The sequence below is a fragment of the Anabrus simplex genome, chromosome 2, assembly GCF_040414725.1.
Source record: "Anabrus simplex isolate iqAnaSimp1 chromosome 2, ASM4041472v1, whole genome shotgun sequence".
Taxonomy (NCBI): Eukaryota; Metazoa; Arthropoda; class Insecta; order Orthoptera; family Tettigoniidae; genus Anabrus; species Anabrus simplex.
The window spans coordinates 623361601-623387750 of NC_090266.1; the positions used below are offsets into that span (position 1 = coordinate 623361601).

A 26150-nucleotide genomic window follows, 5' to 3' on the forward strand; every position below is an offset into this window, starting at 1 on the left:
GGAGGGGTGGAATGTTACTCGTACACCATACACAGAATATGACCGGTAACTGAAGTCGACGTCGTAAGCCTTGTATGAGCAAACCCCGAACCACTCTATAAACGTCCCACAAACCCAGCAAACACCGCGTTGGTTTGGAACGAACCAGTAGATGGAGCCACTGACGGGCATTGAGTTCACTGCGGTTGCTCATTCTTAAACAAATGCTGATAATGGTTTATATGAATTTGAGACTAGAGTATAATAATGATGAACTACAAAATTTTGGTATAAGCATATTTCTTTCACAATTGCAATAATTTCAAAAACACCTGCGTATATTTCATCTAAATTTATTATTCACGTTACGATACTATCTGTTGTGTATCGCGTTCAGCCTGAAGTGCATTATCGTGCATGAAGTATACATCTGTCATTTTCACAGCCTGTCTTCACGGTCTGGTCTACAAGTTCGTGAACCAGTAAATGCCCCTGCATATCATTAACAATATAGCCTAATGTAGGCTAGGCAAGCCACTGCGTCGCAGGACTTCCTCATTGGTAAAGTTCTTAATATAAGAGAAAGATTTTCATTGGGGTAATCACATGAATATGATTGTAAATTAGGGGTACTGATCCCTGCACATGGTTATGAGGGTATTTAGGGGTTGTAATAAGAATGTAAAGGTAACGGCATATAAGTCTCTGATAAGACCCCAACTAGAGTATGGTTCCAGTGTATGGGACCCTCACCAGGATTACTTGATTCAAGAACTCGATAGCTGCAGTCGCTTAAGTGCGGCCAGTATCCAGTATTCGGGGGATAGTAGGTTCGAACCCCACTGTCGGCAGCCCTGAAAATGTTTTTCCGTGGTTTCCCATTTTCACACCAGGCAAATGCTGGGGCTGTACCTTAATTAAGGCCACGGCCGCTTCCTTCCCACTCCTAGCCCTTCCCTGTCTCATCGTCGCCATAAGACCTATCTGCGTCGGTGCGACGTAAAGCAACTAGCAAAAAAAAAAAGAACTGGGAGAAATCCAAAGAAACGCAGCTCGATTTGTTCTGGGTGATTTCCGACAAAAGAGTAACGTTACAAACCTGTTGCAAAGTTTGGACTAGGAAGACTTGGGAGAAAGGAGATGACCTGTTTGACTAAGTGGTATGTTCCGAGCTCTCAGTGGAGAGATAGCGTGGAATGACATCAATAGACGAATACGTATGAGTGGTGTTTTTAAAAATAGGAAAGATCACATAATGAAGATAAAGCTGGAATTCAAGAGGACAAATTGGGGCAAATATTCGTTTATAGGAAGGGAAGTTAGGGACTGGAATAAATTACCAAGGGAGATCTTCAATGAATTTCCAATTTCTTTGAAATCATTTAAGAAAGGGCTAGGAAAACAACAAATAGCGAATCTGCCACCTGGGCGACTGCCTTAAAGGCAGATCATTGACGATTGATTCGATTTGAAGTAGTCGTTGTACCGTGTTTTAAGAGTCCGTCGCAAGTAAAGATTTTGGAAAAACTTGATCTACCTCCGAAAGCTCACCGGACAAAATTTAATCACTCTAGTGCGCACGCACAGATGGATCGTTGAGCCTGTACAGATTGCGCAGCGAACGAGTCCCGTACTCAACCGCATACGCATTACCTCTACGTGAGCATAAGGCAGTAGCGATCAGTGAGACATTGATCTTTCCAGCGGACAGTGGACGTCAACATGTGTAGATGTAAGGCTGTGACAGAGCGGCAAAACGGAGCAATCACTTTTAGACGTGCCCATGGTCATACGGTGCGTGAAGTTGTTGGATTTGTTGGTGCTTCGCAGCGGACTGTTCATCGTGTCTATAAGCAGGCCACGAAACATGACGTCAGAATTGTTCGGAAAAAGATCTTGACTGAGAGAGACAGGGATGTGTTTCACGACTTGTGAATCAAAAGCGCTTCCAAACCCGACAGGAATTGCTGCAGTCAGTGAGCGAAGGTCCATCCCATCCTGTTAGCGAGTGAACATTACGATGGGAGCTCCATGCAATGAGCATTTGGAGTCGGCCACTGCTCACAGAGGCACGTGAAGCTACGCGTCTTCAAAGGGCTAGAAATCATCGAACGTAGACAGCAGCTGACTGGCGGAACGTAATGTGGTCTGATGAATTACATATTTGCCTGTATTCCAATGACGCACGTCGTCGAGTGAACCGAAGGTAAAATGAGGCATTTCAACCAGATGTGTGCAAGGTCAGGTTCAACCGGAGGTGGATCTGTGATGTTCTAAGGGTGTTTTTCACATCATGGATTGGGCCCGCTCACTAGGTGACCACTAACGTGAACCAGTATGATTATTTAAACATTCTGGATGATCAACTGTTGCCTTTCAGTCAACATCTGCATGATGAATATGCTATTGATACGCCGATTTTTCAAGATGATAACAGTTCATCGAGCTGGACGCGTATGTGACAGGTTTTTTTGAGCACTCCCCCACCCTGTTACATCTCGATTGGGTTGCAAAATCACCTGACTTGAACCCCATTGAAAATCTGTAGGACATGTCAACAGCGAGTAAACGCCGACATGAGCATCCCCGCAATTTGGTGGAATTGCACGATCAAATCTTCAGCGAGTGGCGTAACCTGGATATGACGTACCTGCACAACCTTGTGGACTCACTTCCAAACCGCATCCAGGCGGTTATCAAGTCGCGAGGCCGAGCTACACGGTATGATACTTGTAATTATTTCTCTAGGGTGACTAATTTCTTTGTCCGTTGAGCTTAACTAGCTGATTTTCTACGTTTCGCTGGAATAAATGGGTGAATACAGACGTAGCTTTACGCTGTGCGAGATACTGTAGTAGCTGCTGTCCAGAGTGAATGGAGTAAGTGGAATACAGTGACACTTTCCCGATTTTAGCGTGGGCTTCGGTGGTTGTGTCGCAATTACAATTGCCAATGCTGCATAAGTCGATGAGTTTATGGACAGTCTCCAACCAGGTCCCGATGTTGATGTTGGCTCGCATGTCTACGGCCCCGATCATCACGACTATCGACTCACCAGTACTTTTCACCGATCAGTACTTGTACTCCGATCATGCTGACTTTATGGCCGAGTCCAATGGTTATCTGTTAAGTATCGTCTTCGGCGGGAAATGCAGTATCGTCCATGAAGTCTCTCAGCCGATCTTCACGGTCGAGATTTGTGGAGATATGTTGAGAATCGTCTTCAGTCCGAAGTGAAATGTCGTCCGTGAAGTATACATCTGGCAGCCTGTCTTCACGGTCGAGGCCTGTAGTGATCAGCTGAACATCGTCTTAGGCCGGAAGTGCAGTGTCGTCCACGAAATCTAAGTCTGTCAGTCGGTGTTGATCAGAAATATTCAAACGGATTGCTGAATGGTTCATGATTTACTTTCATGCCATCAAAATAATTTATTCGTAGTTTTAGAGATGCATTCACTGTAGCGATAACAATCTCTGATTGCTGAATGGTTCATGATTTACTTTCATGCCATCAAAATAATTTATTCGTAGTTTTAGAGATGCATTCACTGTAGCGATAACACTCTCTCCGGGAGGTGCAACTTCATTGGTTTAACCTTAAAATATATAGGTCTACCTATTTCTTTCGTCAATGGAATAAATTTTCATGACGCTTCATGAGCGAGTTTTGCTCGACTACGTTGATATTGACATCCAAAGGCGTAATATTTACATGAACTTTAATGCACTTGTCCATAATCCAGCGCTCCAGTATTCGGTAGCATGACCAAGTACGCCTCGACAAAATCGCTGAAGTTTCAGTTGTGACATCTTCATTGCCCCTGACAGAAGATTGAAGATTCTAATTGTCTAACTCCCTACTGCTCAAATGAATTATTCGTCCGGGTTGTTTCTTGTCCTGTATATTTACGTATAATTACAAGTTGTCTTTATGAATACTCATAAACATATGAAATTACTACAACGGCCAGGTAAAGTTAGTACACAAGACACTGTTTCAGCTGATAATTCCATCTCAGTCGATACCAGCTATCGTCGGCCATTTAGATGGTTCAGATAGATGGCAAAAAGCAGTCTGATTCGTTGCTGGAGTGAAAGTTTGTGTGTAGCGGTCATCTCTGAAAGTACAGGCTCCATAGTAAGTAAACTATTAACTTAAAAGTGGCATAGAAAGTGTGAAATTCGTTGCCGGTGCTACTGAGTAACCTTAAGCTTCAATCTACTAATGTCAAGCTGGATCGACCTGGCGACTGACAGCGCTAGAGACTGCTCTGCCTTGTGTCATAATATAAACTTCCCATTCTTATCGCCGCCTCCATATAGTGTCGATCGAATAAATCGAATACTATGGTTAACCAGTGCGTCCGTACCAATAGTTAAGAGCATATGTATGATACCGAGGAATGGGAAGATATAGGATTCCCCGGTATCTACTCGCCAATTTTCAGACATAGGGCTACTCCATTCGGTGAAATAACTCCCGTAGATCACGTGTCATGCGGAAGTCCTCTCATAGCACACTTTGGGATAGAAAATACATTCAAGTATCGCGACCGGTAAACTTCCTCTTGCAATAAAATTGTATGAGACATGGAAGTTCAGAATTTACTATTCCTCCCCACTTGTTACAGAGGATTCTTCGTTAAGATTAATACTAACAAAGCTAGGATGCAGGAAATAAGTAAAAAATACTTAATTGTTTCCTTTATTACGTGTTTATCGTAGGATCAATTGTTTTTACTGTGCATAAAATCGGAAATGTTACTATCCACAACTTTTGTTATGCAGCGTTATCGATAGAAGCACTATTTTTGGAGACATCTGAGTTTTAATTTAGACCTTCCTCTAAACTACTATTTCATCCGGCGTGAATAAAATTATTTATAGCCTAGACTGTGGTGCCTTCTCCCTAAATTTATAAATCCATTTGTATTGAATTATGTTCACGTACTTTCTTATGATGCGCCATACAGACAGACAGACAGACAGACAGACAGACAGACAGACAGACAGACAGGCAGACAGACAGACAGACATGCTGGAAATGTATACATTGAATTTCTTTCATTCTGGAAATAACTGACAGAAAATTATCATTTTTTAATACTAACGAAACTACAGACAACTATTATTTATTTATTTATTTATTTATTTATTTATTTATTTATTTATTTATTTATATAGATTATACAAATATATGTCCTCTGTCCAGTTTATTAACTGGATTGTCAGCGTTCTGGTCTTCGGTTCAGAGGGCCCCAGGTTCGATTACCGGCTGGGCCGTGGATTTCAACTCCGTATGGTTAATTCTGCTGGCTCTGGGACTGAGTGTTTGTGTTCATGTTAATGGACGTCTCCTCATCTACGCGCACACACCACGCAGCTAAACACTACCAGAAACAGGTGAAAGTCAAGACATCCGGCCGATGCACACCAAGCTCCGACCCCAATAAATAGGGCGAAGGCCACGAAGAAGAGTCTTGTACTTAGCGAATGTTTCTTGTTAATGATAGAGCACACAATCAAGGTAGACAGCCCATTATTTAACAAAAGAACGCGGTGTAGACATATATCATCACATAAGAGCTCTTAGTATTTACGGATCTAGCTCCGACAGAAACTACTTCACCGAGAGTACGCATCACGTGCTTGTAATTATGTATACTGCACAATAAGATTCGAAAAATTCAAGTCAGTAAAAACTATATAAATATGATGCTCTAAATCTTCCTACTTACACCTTCGGCAAATTATAGCTGCATTGCTGTTATAATTAGCGTGCACCTCTCAGGACAGACAACTCGTTCGACTGTTCAGTATGTATGTCTAGCAGCTGATGCGTCCTAATGAGAGCACCTGCAGTGCGCCGGAGTAGGCCACCCATTCTACTGCTTATTCCGTAATTATGTTGCCTGCAACCCACTTTCTATTTATGTAATCCATGTAATATATTTGTATAACACTGATATGACACCCTTCATTATGCGGAACACATAGGATCACATTTTGTTTAATATTACGCAGGTCATGGGGCCTACGTCACGACTATAAACACAGTGCCGTTCCTGAGAGACGGTGTATTTCTCAAAAATAAATATTTTAATAACTCGGTACTTAGCACATTGAAATGTCAGTTTTCTTTTATCCGCTTAAGAAACAATAAACATTCCAACCTCATGGATTATCGTAATTTTGAGAGACCTCAGTAACCCAATCTGTTAGTCGTCGTTTGTCTGTTTCTAGTTCCATCCCATCTGAGATCGGTAGTACAGTATTATTAGTTTTGTTTTTAATTTAGCTTAGTTTTAATTCTAATAATAATTTCGTGCGACTATTATAGCCAGATGCAGACCTTGTAAGTTAGACTCTCCCACGAGGGCGGGCGGCGTCTGCCGTGTATGGGAAAATGCGTGTTAGGGAGGAGGAGAATAGTGTTTAATGTGGTGTGGGAGTTGTAAGAATTTTGGGGGCAGCTCAAACAATTAAGTCCCCGAGCCAAATCTGTTTACGATGTAAGTCCAACGACCCAGCTAAGAATCGAACCCAGAACCCACCACTCAGCCATGAAACCTGAGAGTTTTAGTTTTTTAATGCAACATCTTTATACTGTTGAGTCCCGACACGTTAAGAAAACGACTCATAAAGGACACAATTTTTTACAATTGTCTTTACGTCGCACCGACACAGATAGGTCTAATGGGGACGATAGGAGAGGAAAGGGCTAGGTGTTAGAAGGAGCCGACTGTGTCCTTAATTAAGGTACACCCCCGGCATTTGCATCGTGTGAAAATGAGAAACCACGGAAAACCATCTTCAGGGCTGCCGACGGTGGGATTCGAACCCACTGTCTCCCTCACTCAAAGTCAGAGCTGCGCGCACCTAACCGCACGTCCTACTCGCTCAGTGGGACAAAATTAGGATATCCTGGTGACTTTTAAGACTGTTATCTAATTATTATTATTATTATTATTATTATTATTATTATTATTATTATTATTATTATTATTATTGTTTCTTTCTTAATCCGTTTGTCCCCCAGGGTCGGTTTTTCCCTCGGACTCAGCGAGGGATTCTACCACTACCGCCTCAAGGGCAGTGTCCTGTAGCGTGAGACTTTGGGTCGGGGGGATACAACTGGGAACGAAGACCCATACCTCGCCTAGGCGGCCTCACCTGCTATACTGAACAGGGACCTTGTGGGGGTATAGGAAGATCGGAAGGGATAGACAAGGAAGAGGGAAGGAAGCGTCCGTGGCTGTAAGTGAGGTACCGTCCCGGCATTTGCCTGGAGAAGTGGAAAACCTCGCAAAACCACTTCGAGGATTGCTGAGGTGGGAATCGCACCCCCTCTACTCAGTTGACCTCCAGAGGCTGAGTGGACCCCGTTCCAGCCCTCGTAAACCTCAGAGGGTGGCAGCTAATCACACTAACCACCACACAACAGAGGTAGACATTATTATTATTATTATTATTATTATTATTATTATTATTATTATTATTATTATTATTATTATTATTTTGCTTGTAAGTCGGAGTTTGGCGCAAATAATTTTGTTTCCATTACGGCCACACTGAAGCTCATGTAGTACAACAATATTCCACCCACTTTCCGAGCCAAGACGATAACTGTGGAAAAATGAGGAGCTGCACTTCTCAGATATGCTATATACAAACTCTGCAACAGACAGGAGTCATGTTCCGTGTATTTACATCTGGTCTATACCAGCAAATACAGTAGAGACAATACGCGACACTCATCGAGATATCGAGGGACAGCTATTAGAGCTCTTTCTAGCGGGTAGACCTGAGAACTACTGATTCTGTCGTAAGAGCACGTGCATTTGTGTGTGAAGTTTTTGGTGTTATTTATGCGTTTTCAGTGAGTTGACATAATTAAATAGTAGCGTGTGTCATTTCTTGATATCTCCTCTCAACATGAGGGGAAAGGTATGTGCTGTGTTTGGCTGCAGTAACTATGAAGTAGAGAAGAATGCGCGGTCTTTATTTCGCTTCCCTCGTGACAAGAAAGTGTAAGTAATATTGTGTTTGCATATATATTCTTCTAGTGACAAAGAGATTTTTATAGTACTTCATAATCTTCTGATCTGCTCGACCCATATTTTAACTGGCTTAAAATGTAATACGCATATTTTATTGTATAGTGCAGCAGTTAACCTTCAATAACGATGTGTTGTTGTAGGCCTGATCTGTGGGTTTTGAAATGTCACAGAAGTGATTTGGATAAGGTGCACAAGAAAGAAGGGACGTTACGCTTATATAAGAGTTATAAGATCTGTTCAGATAATTTCCAGGCCAGCGACTTTAGAAATTCTCGACTATACAGCCAAGGGTATGTTACATTTTTACTCTAATTGTACGTAAATATTCCTCAAAACATCACTATCGACAACATTTTCATACTTTTCTTTCTTTTATCCCTCTTCTCAGATTAAAGCCGAGATTTTATAGACTTTCTTTCTGTTAGTAGGCTTCATGTTAAGAGGAAAATTGTCCAGCTTTTAAATGTTAATTCATTGCAATGTGTGTGTAATGAATGTGCTGATATTTTTATTGACAAGTGTCTTAATGGAAAATTCTAAATTCCCATGGAGGGAACTAGATACTTTGGAATTAGATACTGTGGAGATTTATCTCCCGTATGCAGTTATCAGACAGTGCCTCTTATAAGGGCTTCTGATAACTTCACCTGCATACACCTCAGTGTCAGTGGGTAGGCTCTGACACATCCCACTCTGATGAGTCTAGTGTCAGACCTAAGACGAAACGCTAGTTAATAGATCAAACGCCTGAAAAGGCTTACATCTGATATGTTTTTGACATGAGTGTCTTAATGTGATGATACAATGTTATTTAAATGAGGAAAAAGACAAATCTAACCGTAAAATTTCAGGAAGGAATGCTAAAGCAAAAAAGCAATGCATAAATGAAAGATCAAGCCATTTCACAGCAGTCCATTTCACATCTTGTTTATATGTCTAATTTCAGTCTTTAAATAAATAACTTTTTAAATAATTCTTCATTCATTTCTCCAGAATTGTTTTAGCAGCTTCGAAGTTAATATCTCAGTAATACTTTCTTTCTAGACGTAATTTATTTATCCATTTTCGTGTATGCATTTCCATTGATATTTGAATTTAGCGCGACTTTTCAGGTTAAGTCACTAGGAGCGCCACCATCGAATTGTCTCCCATTTTAACAAGGCTAAATCCGTAAGTGTCGCGTATTGTTTCTACTGTATTTGATACCAGAATGCCATTCCCTGTCGCAGTCACGAACTGCTTACTTCCTCTCAATAACAAACGCATCACAATTTAGATACATGGAACTGGATGTTGCCTCTAGCCCCCAAAATAAGCTACAATAAGAAGTGCATGTTTCACCTCAGTACACAGTATCTACCGTATGCTGGTCAAAATGCACTGAAAAACAGCCAGTAGATATTCACGTATCTGTTTCAAAGCTGCTACAAAAGAAGTAGGTAATGGTATGTAGTATCGATCAAGCCTGTGGGGTATGTAGATCATTTCATACAGGGTGTTAGAAATACAGACAATATACAGCTTAATAACCACACTAGCTGCTAATCTGACAGGCAAGCTGTCTCACAAATGCTTAATGTCTGTCAGGATTATAATAGCTGGCCTGGAGGTCGGGCGAGTTTACGTTCCATACGTGCTAGATGGTGCAGAAACCGGAGACCTAGCAGGCCAGGGTGAAAAGAATGCACCATGTGAAGCACGTTGTGTTGTCCTTGTAGTATGGGGACACGTTATCCTGCTGGAAGTGTGGTTCCCACAAAGTGCCCAGAGATACAGGTCCTTACAATAAGTTTAGGTCCACCCCTACAAAGTTCTATATCAGCTTTTGTCTCTCTGCCTCCATCAATGTTATTAACATTAAGTATCGATCATGTTCTGCATACGAAGAATACGCCAATGGGACACACCTACCACTGTCGCAATTTGGTGAGTCCTCCTGCCGGGATCCTCTGCAATAAGTTTTAATATGTCCGGCTCGTTGGCTGAACGGTCAGCGTGCTGGCCTTCAGCTCAGAAGGTCCCGGGTTCGATTCCCGGCCGGGTCGGGGATTTTAACCTTAATTGGTTAATTCCAACGGCACGGGGGCTGGGTGTATGTGTTGTCTTCAACATCATTTCATCCTCATCACGACGCGCAGGTCGCCTACGGGAGTCAAATAGAAAGACCTGCATCTGGCGAGCCGAACCCGTCCTGGGATATCCCGGCACTAAAAGCCATACGACATTTCATTTCAGTTCTAATATGCTGTCCACTAAACTAAGATCACGTCTAGGCCCACAAACTTCACGCCTGAGCATGACATTTCCAGTGTCAGCTATCCTCTGTATAGCTGCTACAAAATAACCTTTCACTAGAAGAGACGAGAGTGAAGTGAAGTTTTTGACCTAGAGAGGTCAGACTGTGCACTAGGATAGACAAACTCTCACTAGAAGAGACTGGAATGAAGTGAAGCTATTTACCTAGAGCAGTCAAACTATGCACTAGGATAGACAAACTCTCACTAGAAGAGACGAGAATGAAGTGGAGGGAGTTTTTGACCTAGACTGGTCAGATTGTGTACTAGGATAGAAACCTCTCACTAGCAGAGACTGGAATGAAGTGAAGCCATTGACCTAGAGAGATCAGACTGTGTACTTTTTTTTTGCTAGGGGGCTTTACGTCGCACCGACACAGATAGGTCTTATGGCGACGATGGGATAGGAAAGGCCTAGGAGTTGGAAGGAAGCGGCCGTGGCCTTAATTAAGGTACAGCCCCAGCATTTGAGTGGTGTGAAAATGGGAAACCACGGAAAACCATCTTCAGGGCTGCCGATAGTGTGTACTAGGATAGACAAACTCTTACTAGAAGAGACTGGAATGAAGTGAAGCTATTGACCTAGAGCGATCAAACTATGGTCGGACTGTGTGCTAGGATAGACAAACTCTCACTAGAAGAGACTGGAATGAAGTAAAGCTATTGACGTAGAGCGATCAAACTATGAACTAGGATAGACAAACTCCCAATAGAAGACGAGAAAGAAGTGAAACTATTGACCTAGAGAGGTAAGACGAATGTGTCAAGCTTTATTTTAATAAAGTTAAACAAAAGCTACCGTGACAATTGTAATGTCAATCTGTCAAAGGGAATCGAAGTAAATTTAACAGAAGACAATGCTGAGAAGGGTAGATTTACAGTGTCACACTGAAACTGTTCATTGCTCTTCTGATCAGTAGATAATTTTCCATTGGTTAATTTACCATGGTGCCAACGACATATTTCCAGCACACTCAAAAGAACACTATTTAACTAGATATGTGGTCGCGCTGCCATATTTTTAATAATCAATATATAAAATTCTTCATTTTAGTCATTTAAATTGCTTCATTTAGTCCGGCCCCTTGGGTGAACGGTCAGAATCATGACTTTCGGTTCAGACTGCACCGGTTCGAATCCCGGCCAAACCATAGATTTCAGCCGCGTCTGCTCATCTTTTACACACGTCATCATATACATGCAATATATCACACTAACAACCACAAAAGAAACTCACAATAGTGAATACGAGGAGGGATCGAATATAAAAGGGATTTTATGTTTTATTTAAATTCATTTATTGAAAAAAAACAAGGCAATTACAATTTATTTTTCCACATAGTTTCCTGCTTTGGAAATGCATTTGTCCCAGCGTATGGGCAGCTTTTTGACGCCCTCATCGTAAAAAGGACAGGGTCGTGTCACCAGCCAGTAGCGCACGAAGTCTTTCACACTCTCGTCGCCCTCCTAGAGCTGCTTTAAGCGGTCCGAACAAATGGAAATCGCAGGGTGATAAGTACGGACCTGTAAGGAGGATGATCCAGTGTAGTCCAGTGCATTTCCTGTAGCCTGGAGACAGAGCTGCAGTATGGGGCCGCGCATTGTCGAATCGATTGGTCTCGTTTTTTGCGGTGATATTCAACCCTCCCTTGTTCAACATCTCGCAGTAGTAAGCAGCGTTGATTGTGCGTCGCGCATGCAAAAAAATCTATCAGCAATATGCCTCGCCGATCGAGGAAAACGGTTGCAAGAACCTTGCCGGCTGACAGTTGAGTCTTGGCTTTCACTGGTGCTGCCTCCCCTTTCCTCCGCTACTCCTTACACACACGCGTCCTTGACAATGTTTGACCACCGAACTGTACAGCCAGTCTCTGGCAAATTTCCGCCGCTGTAACTCTTTCACGAACAAGAGATTTTATAATTATGCGTTGCGCGGGTGTCCCTGTTGATCCGACATCGTGAGCTTTACTGACGAAACGGCGGGCAATATCTAACAGACGCTTTCCCCACTCCTAACGGTCATGCCTAAGTATAGCAGAAGCGCGGGGCCAGTCCTATCAACTGTTGATGTTCAGGAACAAAAATCCTGTTTATATTTGATCGACCTTCGTACGTTTCTGCACATAGGGTTGGCGTCGGGAAATGCTTCCGGCCGTAAAACTGAGCTTGTAATGCCGACCTTAAGTAATTAGAAAAATGATACCAATAATAATAATCGAGTGAGTTGGCTGCGTTGTTTGAGCCACGTACCTGTGAGCTTGCATTCCGGAGATAGTGGCTTCGAACACCACTGTCGGCAGCCCTGAAGATGGTTTTCCGTGGGTTCCCATTTTCATGCTAGACAAATACAGGGGTTGTACCTTAATTAAGATCGCGATAGTTTTCTTCCCAGCCGTAACACTGCCCCATCCCATCGTCGCAATAAACCTGTCAGCGTGGTATGAATTAAAACCAATAGCAAGGGAAAAAGAATAAGAATAAGAAGTAGTTACTACATTTTCAAAAATCTAATATGAGATATCTGGGCCTGCATACGAATAATTTATTATGGTTCCGATGGGTTAATGTTTTTAATTTCGTGATGTGAAGACATTACTAAGGAAATCTCTGTCTACCTTATCGTAAATACTTGTATGAGTGAAACATCACTTTTTTCACTGTCACTTGTCCGGCTCCATGGCTAAATGGTTAGCGTGCTGGCCTTTGGTCACAGGGGTCCCGGGTTCGATTCCCGGCAGGGTCGGGAATTTTAACCATTATTGGTTAATTTCACTGGCACTGGGGCTGGGTGTATGTGTCGTCTTCATCATCATTTCATCCTCATCACGACGCGCAGGTCACCTACGGGTGTCAAATCGAAAGACCTGCATCTGGCGAGCCGAACATGTCCTCGGACACTCCCGGCACTAAAAGCCATACGCCATTTCATTTTCATTTCACTGTCACTTGAAATAGTGAAAGTTATCGGGGAGCCTAGTGCGTCTGTGAGTCGGCTTTAGAGAGTTACAGCTTTTATCCCTCCCGGAGCAATCACAGCATGGATCTAAGTGTGACTCTAGCGGGGGCTCTCAGTGCCAGCCAACTACCCAGCGGTTTCCCTGGGACACAGTAGAACCCGTTGGTAATTGAATAGCACGTGTCACATTTTACATCCGTCCTCCTTCACGCAAGTTGAAGTAAACACGATAACTTATTCATTCTCTCTGTTTGACAGAGATTCATTCTCAACCATGCGGAATATCGATGTCTTCTGAGCACTTGGAAGATTCTGGAGATAAAAGTTAATAGAGAGAAAGGAATGTTTACCTATACTTCGGACTGTATGGTGGTGGTCATTAAACATGTCACTGATGTTGGACGGCATAAGAAAGACCGTTGCCTCATCCGATAAGAAGTTGTTTCCAGTTGCTACTTGCCTACATAACATACATGTTGAACAGGTCAGTAGCTAAGAAGGAAAGTCTTCCATTTGCTAATCTCCAATCTGATTGAGACTTGGTACAATGACTTTGGTAGGAATGCTTTATTCAGGCATATTAAAATTAGATGCCCAGTTATATATTTAGTACCTGTTTTGGGGTGTCAAAATTTGCTCATTGAAGCAACGCATAGGCAGGAGTAGCGACGGGGCGGCCGGCCGCTTCATGTGTCACGCTCTCGCTTTCTCTTGAACACACACAATACTTCTCTAACCTCGGCAATCGCTGCCACTCCATTAGGCGAACGGGACGCCAGGAAAATGCTGGGACTGTACCTTAATTATGGCCACGGCCGCTTCCTTCCCAATCCTAACACTTTCCTATCCTTGCATCGCAGAAAACCTTCGATTTGTTAATGCGGTGGTAATCCACCATTAAAGAAATTCACAGTTCCAGCCTTCCAGGCAAGCAACTCGATGATTAAAACATCCTAGCGATATGAGCTAGGTAAATAAAATGTGGTATTAGAATATCTTCTTCTTCTGGTTCTACTGCTTTTTACCACACCCATGCGGTCGCGGGAGCGAACTGCGTCGCAAATGTGGATTTGGCTCTGCTTTAAGGCCGGATGCCCTTCCTGACGCCAACCCTATATGGAGGGATGTAATCACTATTGCGTGTTTCAATGGTGGTTGGTAGTGTGGTATGTTGTCTGAATATGAAGAGGAGAATGTTGGTACGGACACAAACACCCAGTCCCCGAGTCAGAAGAATTAATCACAAGCGATTAAAATCACCGACCCGGCCGGGAATCGAACCCGGGACCCTCTGAACCGAAGGCCAGTACGCTGACCAATCAGCCAACGAGTCGGACAATATAGTATTAGAATATATTCTTTAAATATTCCCAAAAATCCTACCATTATCATCGTTAACCGGTCGATTGGATAAGCAGTTTCCCGTTTTCTACCACTACGAGCCCTAATGTGAGTCAATGTATTGCTTCAGTTAAGCACCACTACGAGCGGTAGCGTGAGTCAATGCATTGCTTCAGTTAAGCACCACTACGAGCCCTAATGTGAGTCAATGCATTGCTTCAGTTAAGCACCACTACGAGCGGTAGCGTGAGTCAATGCATTGCTTCAGTTAAGCACCACTACGAGCGCTAATGTGAGTCAATGCATTGCTTCAGTTAAGCACCACTACGAGCGGTAATGCGAGTCAATGCATTGCTTCAGTTAAGCACCACTACGAGCGCTAATGTGAGTCAATGCATTGCTTCAGTTAAGCACCACTACGAGCGCTAATGTGAGTCAATGCATTGCTTCAGTTAAGCACCACTACGAGCGCTAATGTGAGTCAATGCATTGCTTCAGTTAAGCACCACTACGAGCGCTAATGTGAGTCAATGCATTGCTTCAGTTAAGCACCACTACGAGCGGTAATGCGAGTCAATGCATTGCTTCAGTTAAGCACCACTACGAGCGCTAATGTGAGTCAATGCATTGCTTCAGTTAAGCACCACTACGAGCGCTAATGTGAGTCAATGCATTGCTTCAGTTAAGCACCACTACGAGCGGTGATGTGAGTCTATGCATTGCTTCAGTTAAGCACCACTACGAGCGGTAATGTGAATCAACGCATTGCTTCAGTTAAGCACCACTACGAGCGCTCATGTGAGTCAATGCATTGCTTCAGTTAAGCACCACTACGAGCGCTAATGTGAGTCTATGCATTGCTTCAGTTAAGCACCACTACGAGCGCTAATGTGAGTCAACGCATTGCTTCAGTTAAGCACCACTACGAGGGCTAATGTGAATCAACGCAGAGTTTGACTTAAGCACTTATGACTATATTCGGTGTGGACATTTTTCAAAAAGTAAAAAACCGCCTGAGGGTATTGAACCAAGGAACACATTGCAGAAAGAATTATGTAAATGGCCAACGGCTGTAGTCGTGTTGATACATCGGATCCCGTGAGATCTCCGAAGTTAAGCAACATTGGGCTTGGTCAAGATTTGGATTGGTTGCCACGCGCTTTTGGTGGGCGGTAAGGGAATGGAGGAGCGGAAAGGAACTGGCCACCCTACCGTACGTAAACTCCGTCTCAGGCACACCTCTGCGGAGGTTCGGACCTGCCTTTGGGCAGAATACACCCTTACCTTACCTTATGTGTTAATTTAGCTAGGATTTGAATAAAAAAGAAAACGAGTAAAGAGACAAGCGATTTTAGGCAGTTTTTCCGGAACTGCATTTAGGCCGAAAGTGACTTTCGTAATTTGTTTCTTTAATTTGATAATACAATTTGAAACCCTTCCACTTTGTGCACAATTGAGAAAATTGCTTAATTTTACGTTTTTCGTAGTATGGGGACTCCTACTTTGTTTGCTAAGAAATATTTTCAACATTAAGAGTTTTCTACGGCAATAACTGTTATTTTACTTACACGGTAGTGTGTCGGTGTTTGTAGCGCGATCCCGTTCACCGCATAGCGCCAGTGAGTGCCGAGGCTAGGGAAGTAAAGGCTAGTACACATCTAGCGACAAAGACAAAGTCGCGGGGCATTGTATGGGGACAGTTGCGAGACTCTGTCTCTAGACTGTTGCGATACAGTGTCCCGCGTCCACATCTATAGAGCCAGTTGCATCACAGGAATCGGAGCGAAATGGCGCAAGAAATTGCTTTGTGTTTTTTTAATGTTATGAGTCTTTTTCTCCATCTCGTGAATGGACATAGTGAAATTTTTAGCCAGAGACTCCATCGCTTCCCTCCTTTTGTCTCTGTTTTTATACTCGGTAGGCATAACATCCCAAAGACAAGGGAGGGTGTGTGAATCCTCAATGGTTTTTAGAGTAGTTTCCATCACAAAACAACAGAACACGAAACACAACACCAACACGTGGCGGCTATCTGCACACTGGCATCGGCGTGTCCCGGGACTTAGTCTCGCGACACGACCAGACTATATCATGTTGCGTAGCATTTGTATCATGTATCCCATTTCGAATGGGAGACCTGCGACATGCAACTTTTTTTTTATCGCGACAGTCCCAAACACGGAAAAAATGTCGCAGGACATCCCTGGAACTTGTCGCGATACACGTGTTCCGCAACTTTGACGCTTGGTGTGTACTAGTCTTAAGAAGTGAGAGTATGACACGTGGACCGGGCGGCCACCCCGCCGCTACTCCTGTCTATGCGGTGCTTCAAAGTGCAAACTTTAACACCCCAAAACAGGTGCTAAATATACGACTGGGCATCTAATTTTGATTTATGCCTGAATAAAGCATTTCTTCTGAAGTCGTTGTACCAAGTCTCAGTCAGATCGGAGACTTAAAGATGGAACGGTTTCCATGAAAGTAGCTGCTTTCGGAATGCTCTGAGAGTAATTACTTGGTAATAAAATAATGTCCATGTGAAAAAAATTGTAAGTTCTTTAGGCTTTATCAATCGTGAAATTGCCAGCGTTTCGCCCCAGTGTAACAGTGGGCTCATCAGTTGGATTGCTACACCTTTCCAAGACGCTGGTTGCTAGTGCGCCGTAGGGACACCACTGCAAGCCTGCTATGTAGGACAATGCAGTGACGGTGCACTGGGGGAAGCATGTGCCTCCACTTGTATACGTGCCTTTGATAATGTCCATGTGTCCATGCCTTTATTAAAAATATCTCCACATTATTCGTAAGTCGCTCGCTTCTCACCAAGGTGGCCCCATTTCGAATTCCGGTCAATGCAGGTGTTAATTTCGAAATAGAACATCACGTCCGAAGCGTTTGTAGTTCCGTGAACAAAAAGTTAAAAAATAACTGCACCAACATTTCTTGCCTTTAATTATTTTCTTGGCTCTAGGCCATACTTTGTTCAATTGTTACATTTCACACATAACACTGGACTGGCTTTGTCAGAATAGTAATCAAAGTGTTGATATCATAGACAGGGTTTCCACTCGAAGAATAATGTAGAGAGAAAAGTAGGTGGAAATATGGACTAAATGTGTAGTGGATTATAGTGGATGTGATAAGACTAACAATCTAGTTACATGTTATTCTGGTCAAATTTTAAGAGGTGTCGCGCTTTCTCTGTGGAATACAATCCACTACTTATAAATTCTTTTTCGAGTGTGTTGGTGAAATTTCTTGAACTGGCTGAAGCTGTTTATTTGGGTGTAGCTTAAGGCACAAAATGCAATAGCTGTATGGGATCACTGGCATCTCAACCGGGCGGCCAATGAGAATTGAAATATCATGTCCCTGTAGTATGTTTCCCCATAAAACAGCAGGTCCTTTACCTACGATCACAAAATATAAATATACATACATACATACATACATACATACATACATACATACATACATACATACATACATACATACATACATACATACATACATACTGTACCGGAAAATGTTCCAGCCCTGTACATTGTTTTATAATTGACCGAGTATATGGAAAAGGGACGGCAATAATATGTGTTCGTATGCCCGACATCTTGTACGAGCGCGATACGAAGCTCCTCGTGGCGAGCTGGACACGTCACGAGCAATGAACCTGCGGGTGACGTCACGGCCACATGTTGTACGCCTCTCTCTCGAATGTACTGGAAGGAAAATTTCTAACTTTTTAGACGATAAAGATACGGAAATGGGACATACATCAGCGTGTAGCTCATGTTCTGAACGTAAACATATGTCAATTTCAATAAAATCCATCACGGCATTCGAGAGATATAAGCCAGAAAGGAATCACACTTCCCCCAGTGACGTGGCAAACAACCTTGGGTCGTACGGAATATAAGCAACGGACCGGACCGTAGCAATTCAGTTCGCATCCTTCACAGCTGGCTCGCATGTCATGCTGCACGCGATGAGTCGAACTCAGTATTCATACTGCCGGACATCGTAATACTTATATAATTTCGACGGCAAGTTGGCACTTAGTTTCTGTGAATACCAGTAAGTAACTTATAAATTGTGGGACTTGCAATTCGTCAGACATTCAAACTTAGGAAAGTAACGTGTGTATAACATCTAAATCATAAGACTAATAATATTTCACCAATATTTGAACTTGACAAATATATTAATTTTCATGTAGATAACTATAACAAACTTGAAGTTAGCACGGCTACTTTAAATTGTAATGATATTGGACTGGTTTTTTTGCTAGGGGCTTTACGTCGCACCGACACAGATAGGTCTTATGGCGACGATGGGATAGGAAAGGCTTAGGAGTTGGAAGGAAGCGGCCGTGGCCTTAATTAAGGTACAGCCCCAGCATTTGCCTGGTGTGAAAATGGGAAACCACGGGAAACACATTCGGGGCTGCCGACAGTGAGGTTCGAACCCACTATCTCGTGAATGCAAGCTGGCAGATACGTGACCCAAACCGTGCAGCCACTCGCTTGGTTTATATTCAGTCCAATAATTCACAAATAATTATTTACTTGTCGCTTAATATGGGCTTGTGTTCCATAAGAAATATGTGCCTTTGTAACTAAAATTTTCAAAACTTCTCTACGAAACAAATTGAATTCAAAACACATGCCAAGTTACAGTACACGAGGCTTTTAAGTCGAGGATTATTTGTGAAGAGTTAAATGTGTTTCCTCAAACGACAGGAACTAAACACAAATGTCTTATGCAAATAACTTTAAAATATTGTAACTCTGTAAGTAATACTGAGAACAGCGCGCAGATTCATATGACATTTCCTGAATGTCTTCAGCAATCAGCTCCGTAAGTGGTGATAACTTTTAGTGAATCAGTCTGTGGGGCGTAAAATGTGGAAAACAGGAAGTTGAAAACACAATTTAGTTCCTCCAAGAACTGTATGCAATGATCAGAGGTCACGTTTTAACACCAGGTACCCGTACACAAGTCTCGGTGAAAGTACACGCATCTTCTCTTGGAGGTAGAACTGGTCTTTACCACTACATCCATTACTCTCTGCTACTTTCATTTCCATAATGCTATACAATTATTCATTTGTGATATACTGGGCAAGGACTTATATCTTATAAATAAATTTGTAGGGGATCCGCTGTCTGCAATGTCATTTATTTCGCCTTATTTTGATATATTTATCCGTTTTGGGTTAACTGATGATTGTAACAGTAGTTTTTAGCGTTCATGTCTGTTTGTTTGTTTGTTTGTTTGTTTGTTTGTTTGTTTGTTTGTTTGTTTGTTTGTTTGTTTGTTTGTTCCATCATAATGGGTAAATGGCGGAATAGATCTCGACCAAACTTCATATTTAGAGTCTACTCATCCAGGAGCAGGTTTCGATATGCTTATAATTTGAAAATTAATTATTATACTGGGGGTTTGTAGGAAGACCAGAAGTTTTTTAAATTTTCTCTTACATTATTGATTACGTGTAAAATCTATAGACTATATGTGAAACTCCCCTTCATTTTAAATAATTTGTCATGTGCATGATTTCTCTCGCGCTTCAATTGATGGAAAAAATTACTGTTTTCTACGGGCTTCGTGCTCTGCAGCCAGTGACGGACACCCTCGCAGACATACAGTTATTCGAACGATCCATAACAAGAAAAATCGGAGGATGCATAATACTTCGCTCGGCTTGAAAATTACCCCCACCTAACGTATCTGAACACGGAGGTAACGTGAGATAGAACTTTTCTCTATGCTGTCTGCCTGTCTGTTTGAATATTCCTAAAAGTGGAAAACTGCTGTACTTATTTCAACCAAATTACGTATTTGGAATGTACACACTCAGGATTGTGTTATCAGGTGCATATGATGTCTTGATAATCACATGGAATTGGTATTTATAGGAATATTGTTCTCAAATATTGTTGTTAATATTAGGTCTATCAAATTACTGTATACAACAAACGTTTGAGAATATGTTATTTCTGTACCAGTATGTCATGTAGGCATTTATCTTACGACGGATAATAACGCAGATGATTATAAAAAATGGATGTTTAGTCCAATATATGCATGTCACTTAAAGGTGGGTAGTGGGAAAAACTAAAAGTCCATTTTACACTTTTCGATGGCGCAGATATTAAGGGAGGCATTATCAACGTAAGAGCGCCACGCCAGTGGTCGGAGATACAATATGCAACCTGAGAACCATGGAGAATTTCGCACAATTTTGGACCAGGAACTGTACCATAAAATAAATTTGGAAATCGTCCTCATTCTCTCTCTCGTCTTTGTTCAGCTTCATCACATTTCACGTTACTGCCGCGTGCTTTCGTAGGAAACAATCGTTTTAACATGTTGCATTAAATGTGTGAATGTAGCCATGTTACTTCACATAAATTCCTGAAGGTAAACTGTAACCCACTGCAAATTACCATGCGAAGAACGGGCACAACGCTAGTGTAATAAATAAAAACATAAAAACATACATCTTTATTGCCCCACCATAGTACACACCATTGGTTTAAAGTAATAAGGAAAAACTAGTTCAGGACAGGACTAACTACTTAACTACCACTAAATCTATAACTTTCATACTAAATCTACTATGAAGCATCTCGCACATGCACGGATAGCCAGTTCCACATGCTAACTCTACATCTAACTAAACTAACTACTTAACTACATTAAATCTATACCAATTCTATACTAAATCTGTGTGGTCGCGACATCACCCCTGGTGAGGAACTGCTGCCACGACCAGCCATATCTCATGAGGCCGGAAACCTAGACCTCATAGACCCCTTAAGCTGTCAGTGATAGTTTCCTCACCACTCCTTTATGTAAACAGCCCACATGTGAGCGGATTGCCAGCTCAACATGTAGCCTGCCGCACCTCCATTCTCCTGCCGAGACGGATGCCATAACTCGTCTCATCTTTCACTGTCTCATTGACAGCTTACTTCCTCTAACCTAATACTCTTCTCAACCTTAATCTACTCTACACATGCAGTCGTTCTGAATCAACACTTTAACTTGAGATAGGTCAGGCCTATCTCTCCCTCTCACAGCTCTACGTCACACTCTCCATCATCTCGCTCCTTCAAATTTATCTCTTAACATTCTTAAAATTTCCATTTATACACATACACGTAACAATATATAATACATCGATATAATATACACCCTGCATTATATCCTCCCTTATGCACTTACCATTCAAATTAGGTAATACTCCGGCCTTCTTCCTATTACCTAAACCTTACCTTTTACTACCTAAGCCACTACCCATCCTCTCAGCACTATATTCTACATAGACTTTACAGTACACACATACAAACTGTCCATCGTTCATATCTCATACTCTGTTCACTCTTTCTTTTCATACCTAGTTCTTTCCACACTGTCTCCCTTCTTCTTCTTCACACTATTGTATTTATCTTATTACTAATTCTTACGCACTTCTGTCCTTACATTTCACATCAGTTTTATCTTTTTATAATAAATCAATTATGCTTATCTCTTTCACATTTCATCTCCCATATCTCCCCCTTTTATTTACTCAATTTCTTTATAAATCTTGCTCTCACCACGTTTACATTTTTTTGCTAGTTGTTTTACGTCGCACCGACACAGATAGGCGACGATGGGACACGAAAGGGCTAGGAGTGGGAAGGAAGCGGCCGTGGCCTTAATTAAGGTACAGCCCCAGCATTTGCCTGGTGTGAAAATGGGAAACCACGGAAAACCATTTTCAGGGCTGCCGACAGTGGGGTTCGAACCTACTATCTCCCGAATACTGGATACTGGCCGCACTTAAGCGACTGCAGCTATCGAGCTCGGTCGTTTAAAAATTTAGAAATATTTGTTCCTCTCTCCCACTCTCTACACAACCATGCTGTCATCTTATAATTTTTAGCTAACTTCTCCACTTCCGTCTTATTACGTAATGTCCTTTTCACCACATCCAAAACTTTACACTTGTTGTATATATGTAAATCCGACCACCCCTCCTCACACAATACACACCTACCCTTATTTTCTATCCCTACCCATCCCCTATTTTTCGGTATGCCTAACAGCCACCAATACAAGCCTCTCTTCGCTCTTCTCCCCTTAAAATCTGTTTTCGGGCAAGTTACTTCTGTTAATTTGTATAAAATAGTGTTAATAAATAAAGGCTAAATATGTACATATTCTCAGAATACATACATGCAACACACGAATTTAAAGAAAAGTCACAAAACAAAAGTTTAACCTTTTTTCATTCGAATATGTTGCTACATTTATTTGTGGGGTGGGCAAATCTTAATATTTCAATTAGAATTGCCTGTTTGCGAAGCAGTCGGTTACAAAACACTGCTTAAAATTTTCAAAAGTGAAATTGCGTCTATTTTCTCTTAAACTTGCTTTGTACGTGTCTAACTTCACATTTGCGATTTCTCCAACCTACCCACAGCAGCAGTTGAGACGTTCAGTAACTTCTCCTACAATGGTAAGGCTTTTGTGTAAAGTGGTTTCTTGTTTTTTTGGAGAGCAGTTAATGCTGTTATGATGCAAGAGAAGTTTGCTTGGTTGTTAGTGTACCAGTTTTCGCTGTTTTGTCACCAACAACTGACTTTGGGGATTCAATCGAAGCGGCACTGTCAGAGTCCAAAACCCTAAACATATTATAGGTGGCTTCAATGCATGCTACTGCCTCTAACCACTTTGCATTTCGAGTTATGATTGGTTTGGGTAGCAGTGGCATATCAGGGGTACATCTGTCTCAGAATATGAATCCTCCTAGGAGCCTTCAAAAACAATGTCTTCATAGAAGATATTAAGAGGTCCGCTTTAGTGTAGCTAACTTGAATGATTCTGCACATCGATGAAGGGCATGGGCTGGTTAAGTGGAGTGAATTTTCTTGGGATATATTACCTTCAATGCTTCACCAGCTTTGGCCATATACGGGGCTGCATCACTCAGAAACATGAGTACAGTTTCACATCTAATACGATTTGGCCATAGAATTACAATGGCACCATTTAACAATTTGGCTATGCTTTTGTTGTGCATTTATCTAAGCTCTCGTATGTACTTAATAGAACACGTTTACAGTACAAGGCTCACTGCTTATTAAACCGATAACAACGTTCCCAATCATTCTCCCTGCGTTATCTGTCGTCTCATCAAGAGTGATACTCATATTAGTGTCCCTTGCATATATTTCCTTATTTCTCTCAGCGTTTCTTCATACATCAATGGTGCAAAGTTCTTCCTTAATGCTGACTGGTGCTGTATACTCCGTACTGTGTGTTTTTCCATGAACTCCTTGAAGTACGCGTTGTTTAACTTGTAGAGTGTCGGAACATGCGTCGATAGAGGGTCGACAAAGGACCTTACTAAATCACATTCAGTTGAATAACTGATAGAATATCTGTTTTTACTTACTTTTTCAATTATTGTTGGCCATCTGTTTTTCTGTCAAAATGTGTTGTTGTATTAGAAATCGCTAAGAACTAGTCACCGTTTTATATCGCGCATTACAAGCAATTACTTTACCATCTGTTGATAGTACTTCGATCGGAAAATCAGTTACATACAATAGTAATTTTATAGATGAGGATTCACGATCTGGTAGCATTTTAACTATTTAATTACACCGAATGAACCACGTTGGAGACGCACTCAAAGCTCATGCACGATTGTTCATGGTTCGTGAGGTACTGTATAGAACAAGTTAACCTAATTGCCGCAAATGCTCTGCTAATTGCCTGGGCCAGACCTGTTCTGGCCAGATATAAGGAATTTTATTTTCATGGGGATTGAATAACAAGGCCAATACCGAGGCCCAGCAAAAACAAAAGAATGTGCATACCACACAACTAGTTCTCAACATTACATGGAAATTCATGAAATCAGATGTGAAATATAGATGCTAGTACAATTAATTATAAACGATTATCTGACAAGAATAAATTTGAAACCTAAAAATATGGGTCATAATTAAAATAAAATGTTCAATTATGTAATGATATGGGAGTTTGTCTAAAATATGTAAAAAGAAAATATGTATTATTCCCCGAAATGTGTCTTATACCAAACCAAACCCCATGGCACTACAGCCCTTGAAGGGCCTTGGCCTACCAAGCGACCGCTGCTCAGCCCGAAGGCCTGTAGATTACGAGGTGTCGTATGGTCAGTACGACGATTCCTCTCGGCCGTTATTCTTGGCTTTCTAGACCAGGGCCGCCATCTCACCGTCAGATAGCTCCTCAATTCTAATCACGTAGGCTGAGTGGACCTCGAACCAGCCCTCAGGTCCAGGTAAAAATCCCTGACCTGGCCGGGAATCGAACCCGGGGCCTCCGGGTAAGAGGCAGGCATGCTACCCCTACACCACGGAATGTGTCTTATACCACTCCAAATATCCTAATTCATAGGTATATGACGACATTTGAAATTTGACTAATGTATAAACAAACATGTATTTACATAGAAATCCTAGTCCTGGTGATATACGTGATTATTATTATTATTATTATTATTATTATTATTATTATTATTATTATTATTATTATTATTACGTTGCCTTCTTCCTGCTGCTAGAGATAAAAACACACACGTACATTAATAAATAATACAATCATTCTAGACTCCTCAGCGGACCACAAGTAGTACGAACTGGACGGTAATCTTGGGAGCCGGGTAATGTCTTATATTGTTTCCTCTTACACGTGCCAAGCTCCTCTCTGTCATCACTCCTGTCCGACCTCCCTTGGCGGTTGTACGTGCGCGAATGCCACAGTGTTTTATTTTATCGCCTCTTATGTCCTTAACCCATCATACTCATTCCTACGATATAGAGATTGTATTATTTATTTACTTTTTTCATTTATTTACAGCAGCAGAAAGAATACAACATCACTTTCATCTGTGAGGTAAGTTCAGCTTTATGTAAATCCTTTCAAGCTCGAAATTCTCATAGTGAGAAATTAATGGTAGACTTGCAAAACATAGCGAGAATAGATTCTTATTTAGGTTGCATCCATACGTAGGTAATGTACTAATTAAAGGCTCGTTTACTGAGATGCGTGTCCGCTTCTTCCTGAACCACTCCTTCAGTTTTCACATTTTTTGATTGCTCGTGTAAGAAACACTTATTTCCTGCTTTGCCTGCTGTAACTAGGTTTATAGACACATGACTTCAATCGTGCAACTTAAGGAAAAATAGCATTTGATGCTAACCGAAAATGGTGTGACGAAACCCGTGGGCAAAAGTTCAAGCATGAAATCCTTTTACAGAAATAAATAAACTTAATGTTATAGCATTCTGGGTCCGGAAATGTATAATTGCTGAGTTATCCGTTATATTATAGGTAGTGTACTCCAACACATCTTAATTGCTGGAATAGAATCCGAAATACGTCTTACACACACACACACACACACACACACATATATATATATATAGCTTGTCCTGACTGACTGACTGACTGACTGACTGACTGACTGACTGACTG

At 41.7% G+C, this 26150-nt stretch overlaps 1 protein-coding gene across 1 annotated transcript in view; it reads left to right on the forward strand.

Moving 5' to 3' along the window:
* Window positions 1-2530: 2530 nt before the first annotated feature.
* Cadps (calcium-dependent secretion activator 1) overlaps window positions 2531-26150 on the forward strand; it is a 609066-nt gene continuing 585446 nt past the window's right edge. The window contains exon 1 of the mRNA XM_068226018.1: window positions 2531-2700. Coding sequence (XP_068082119.1) covers window positions 2531-2700 — 170 coding nt within the window. The remainder of the gene's footprint in view (window positions 2701-26150) is intronic.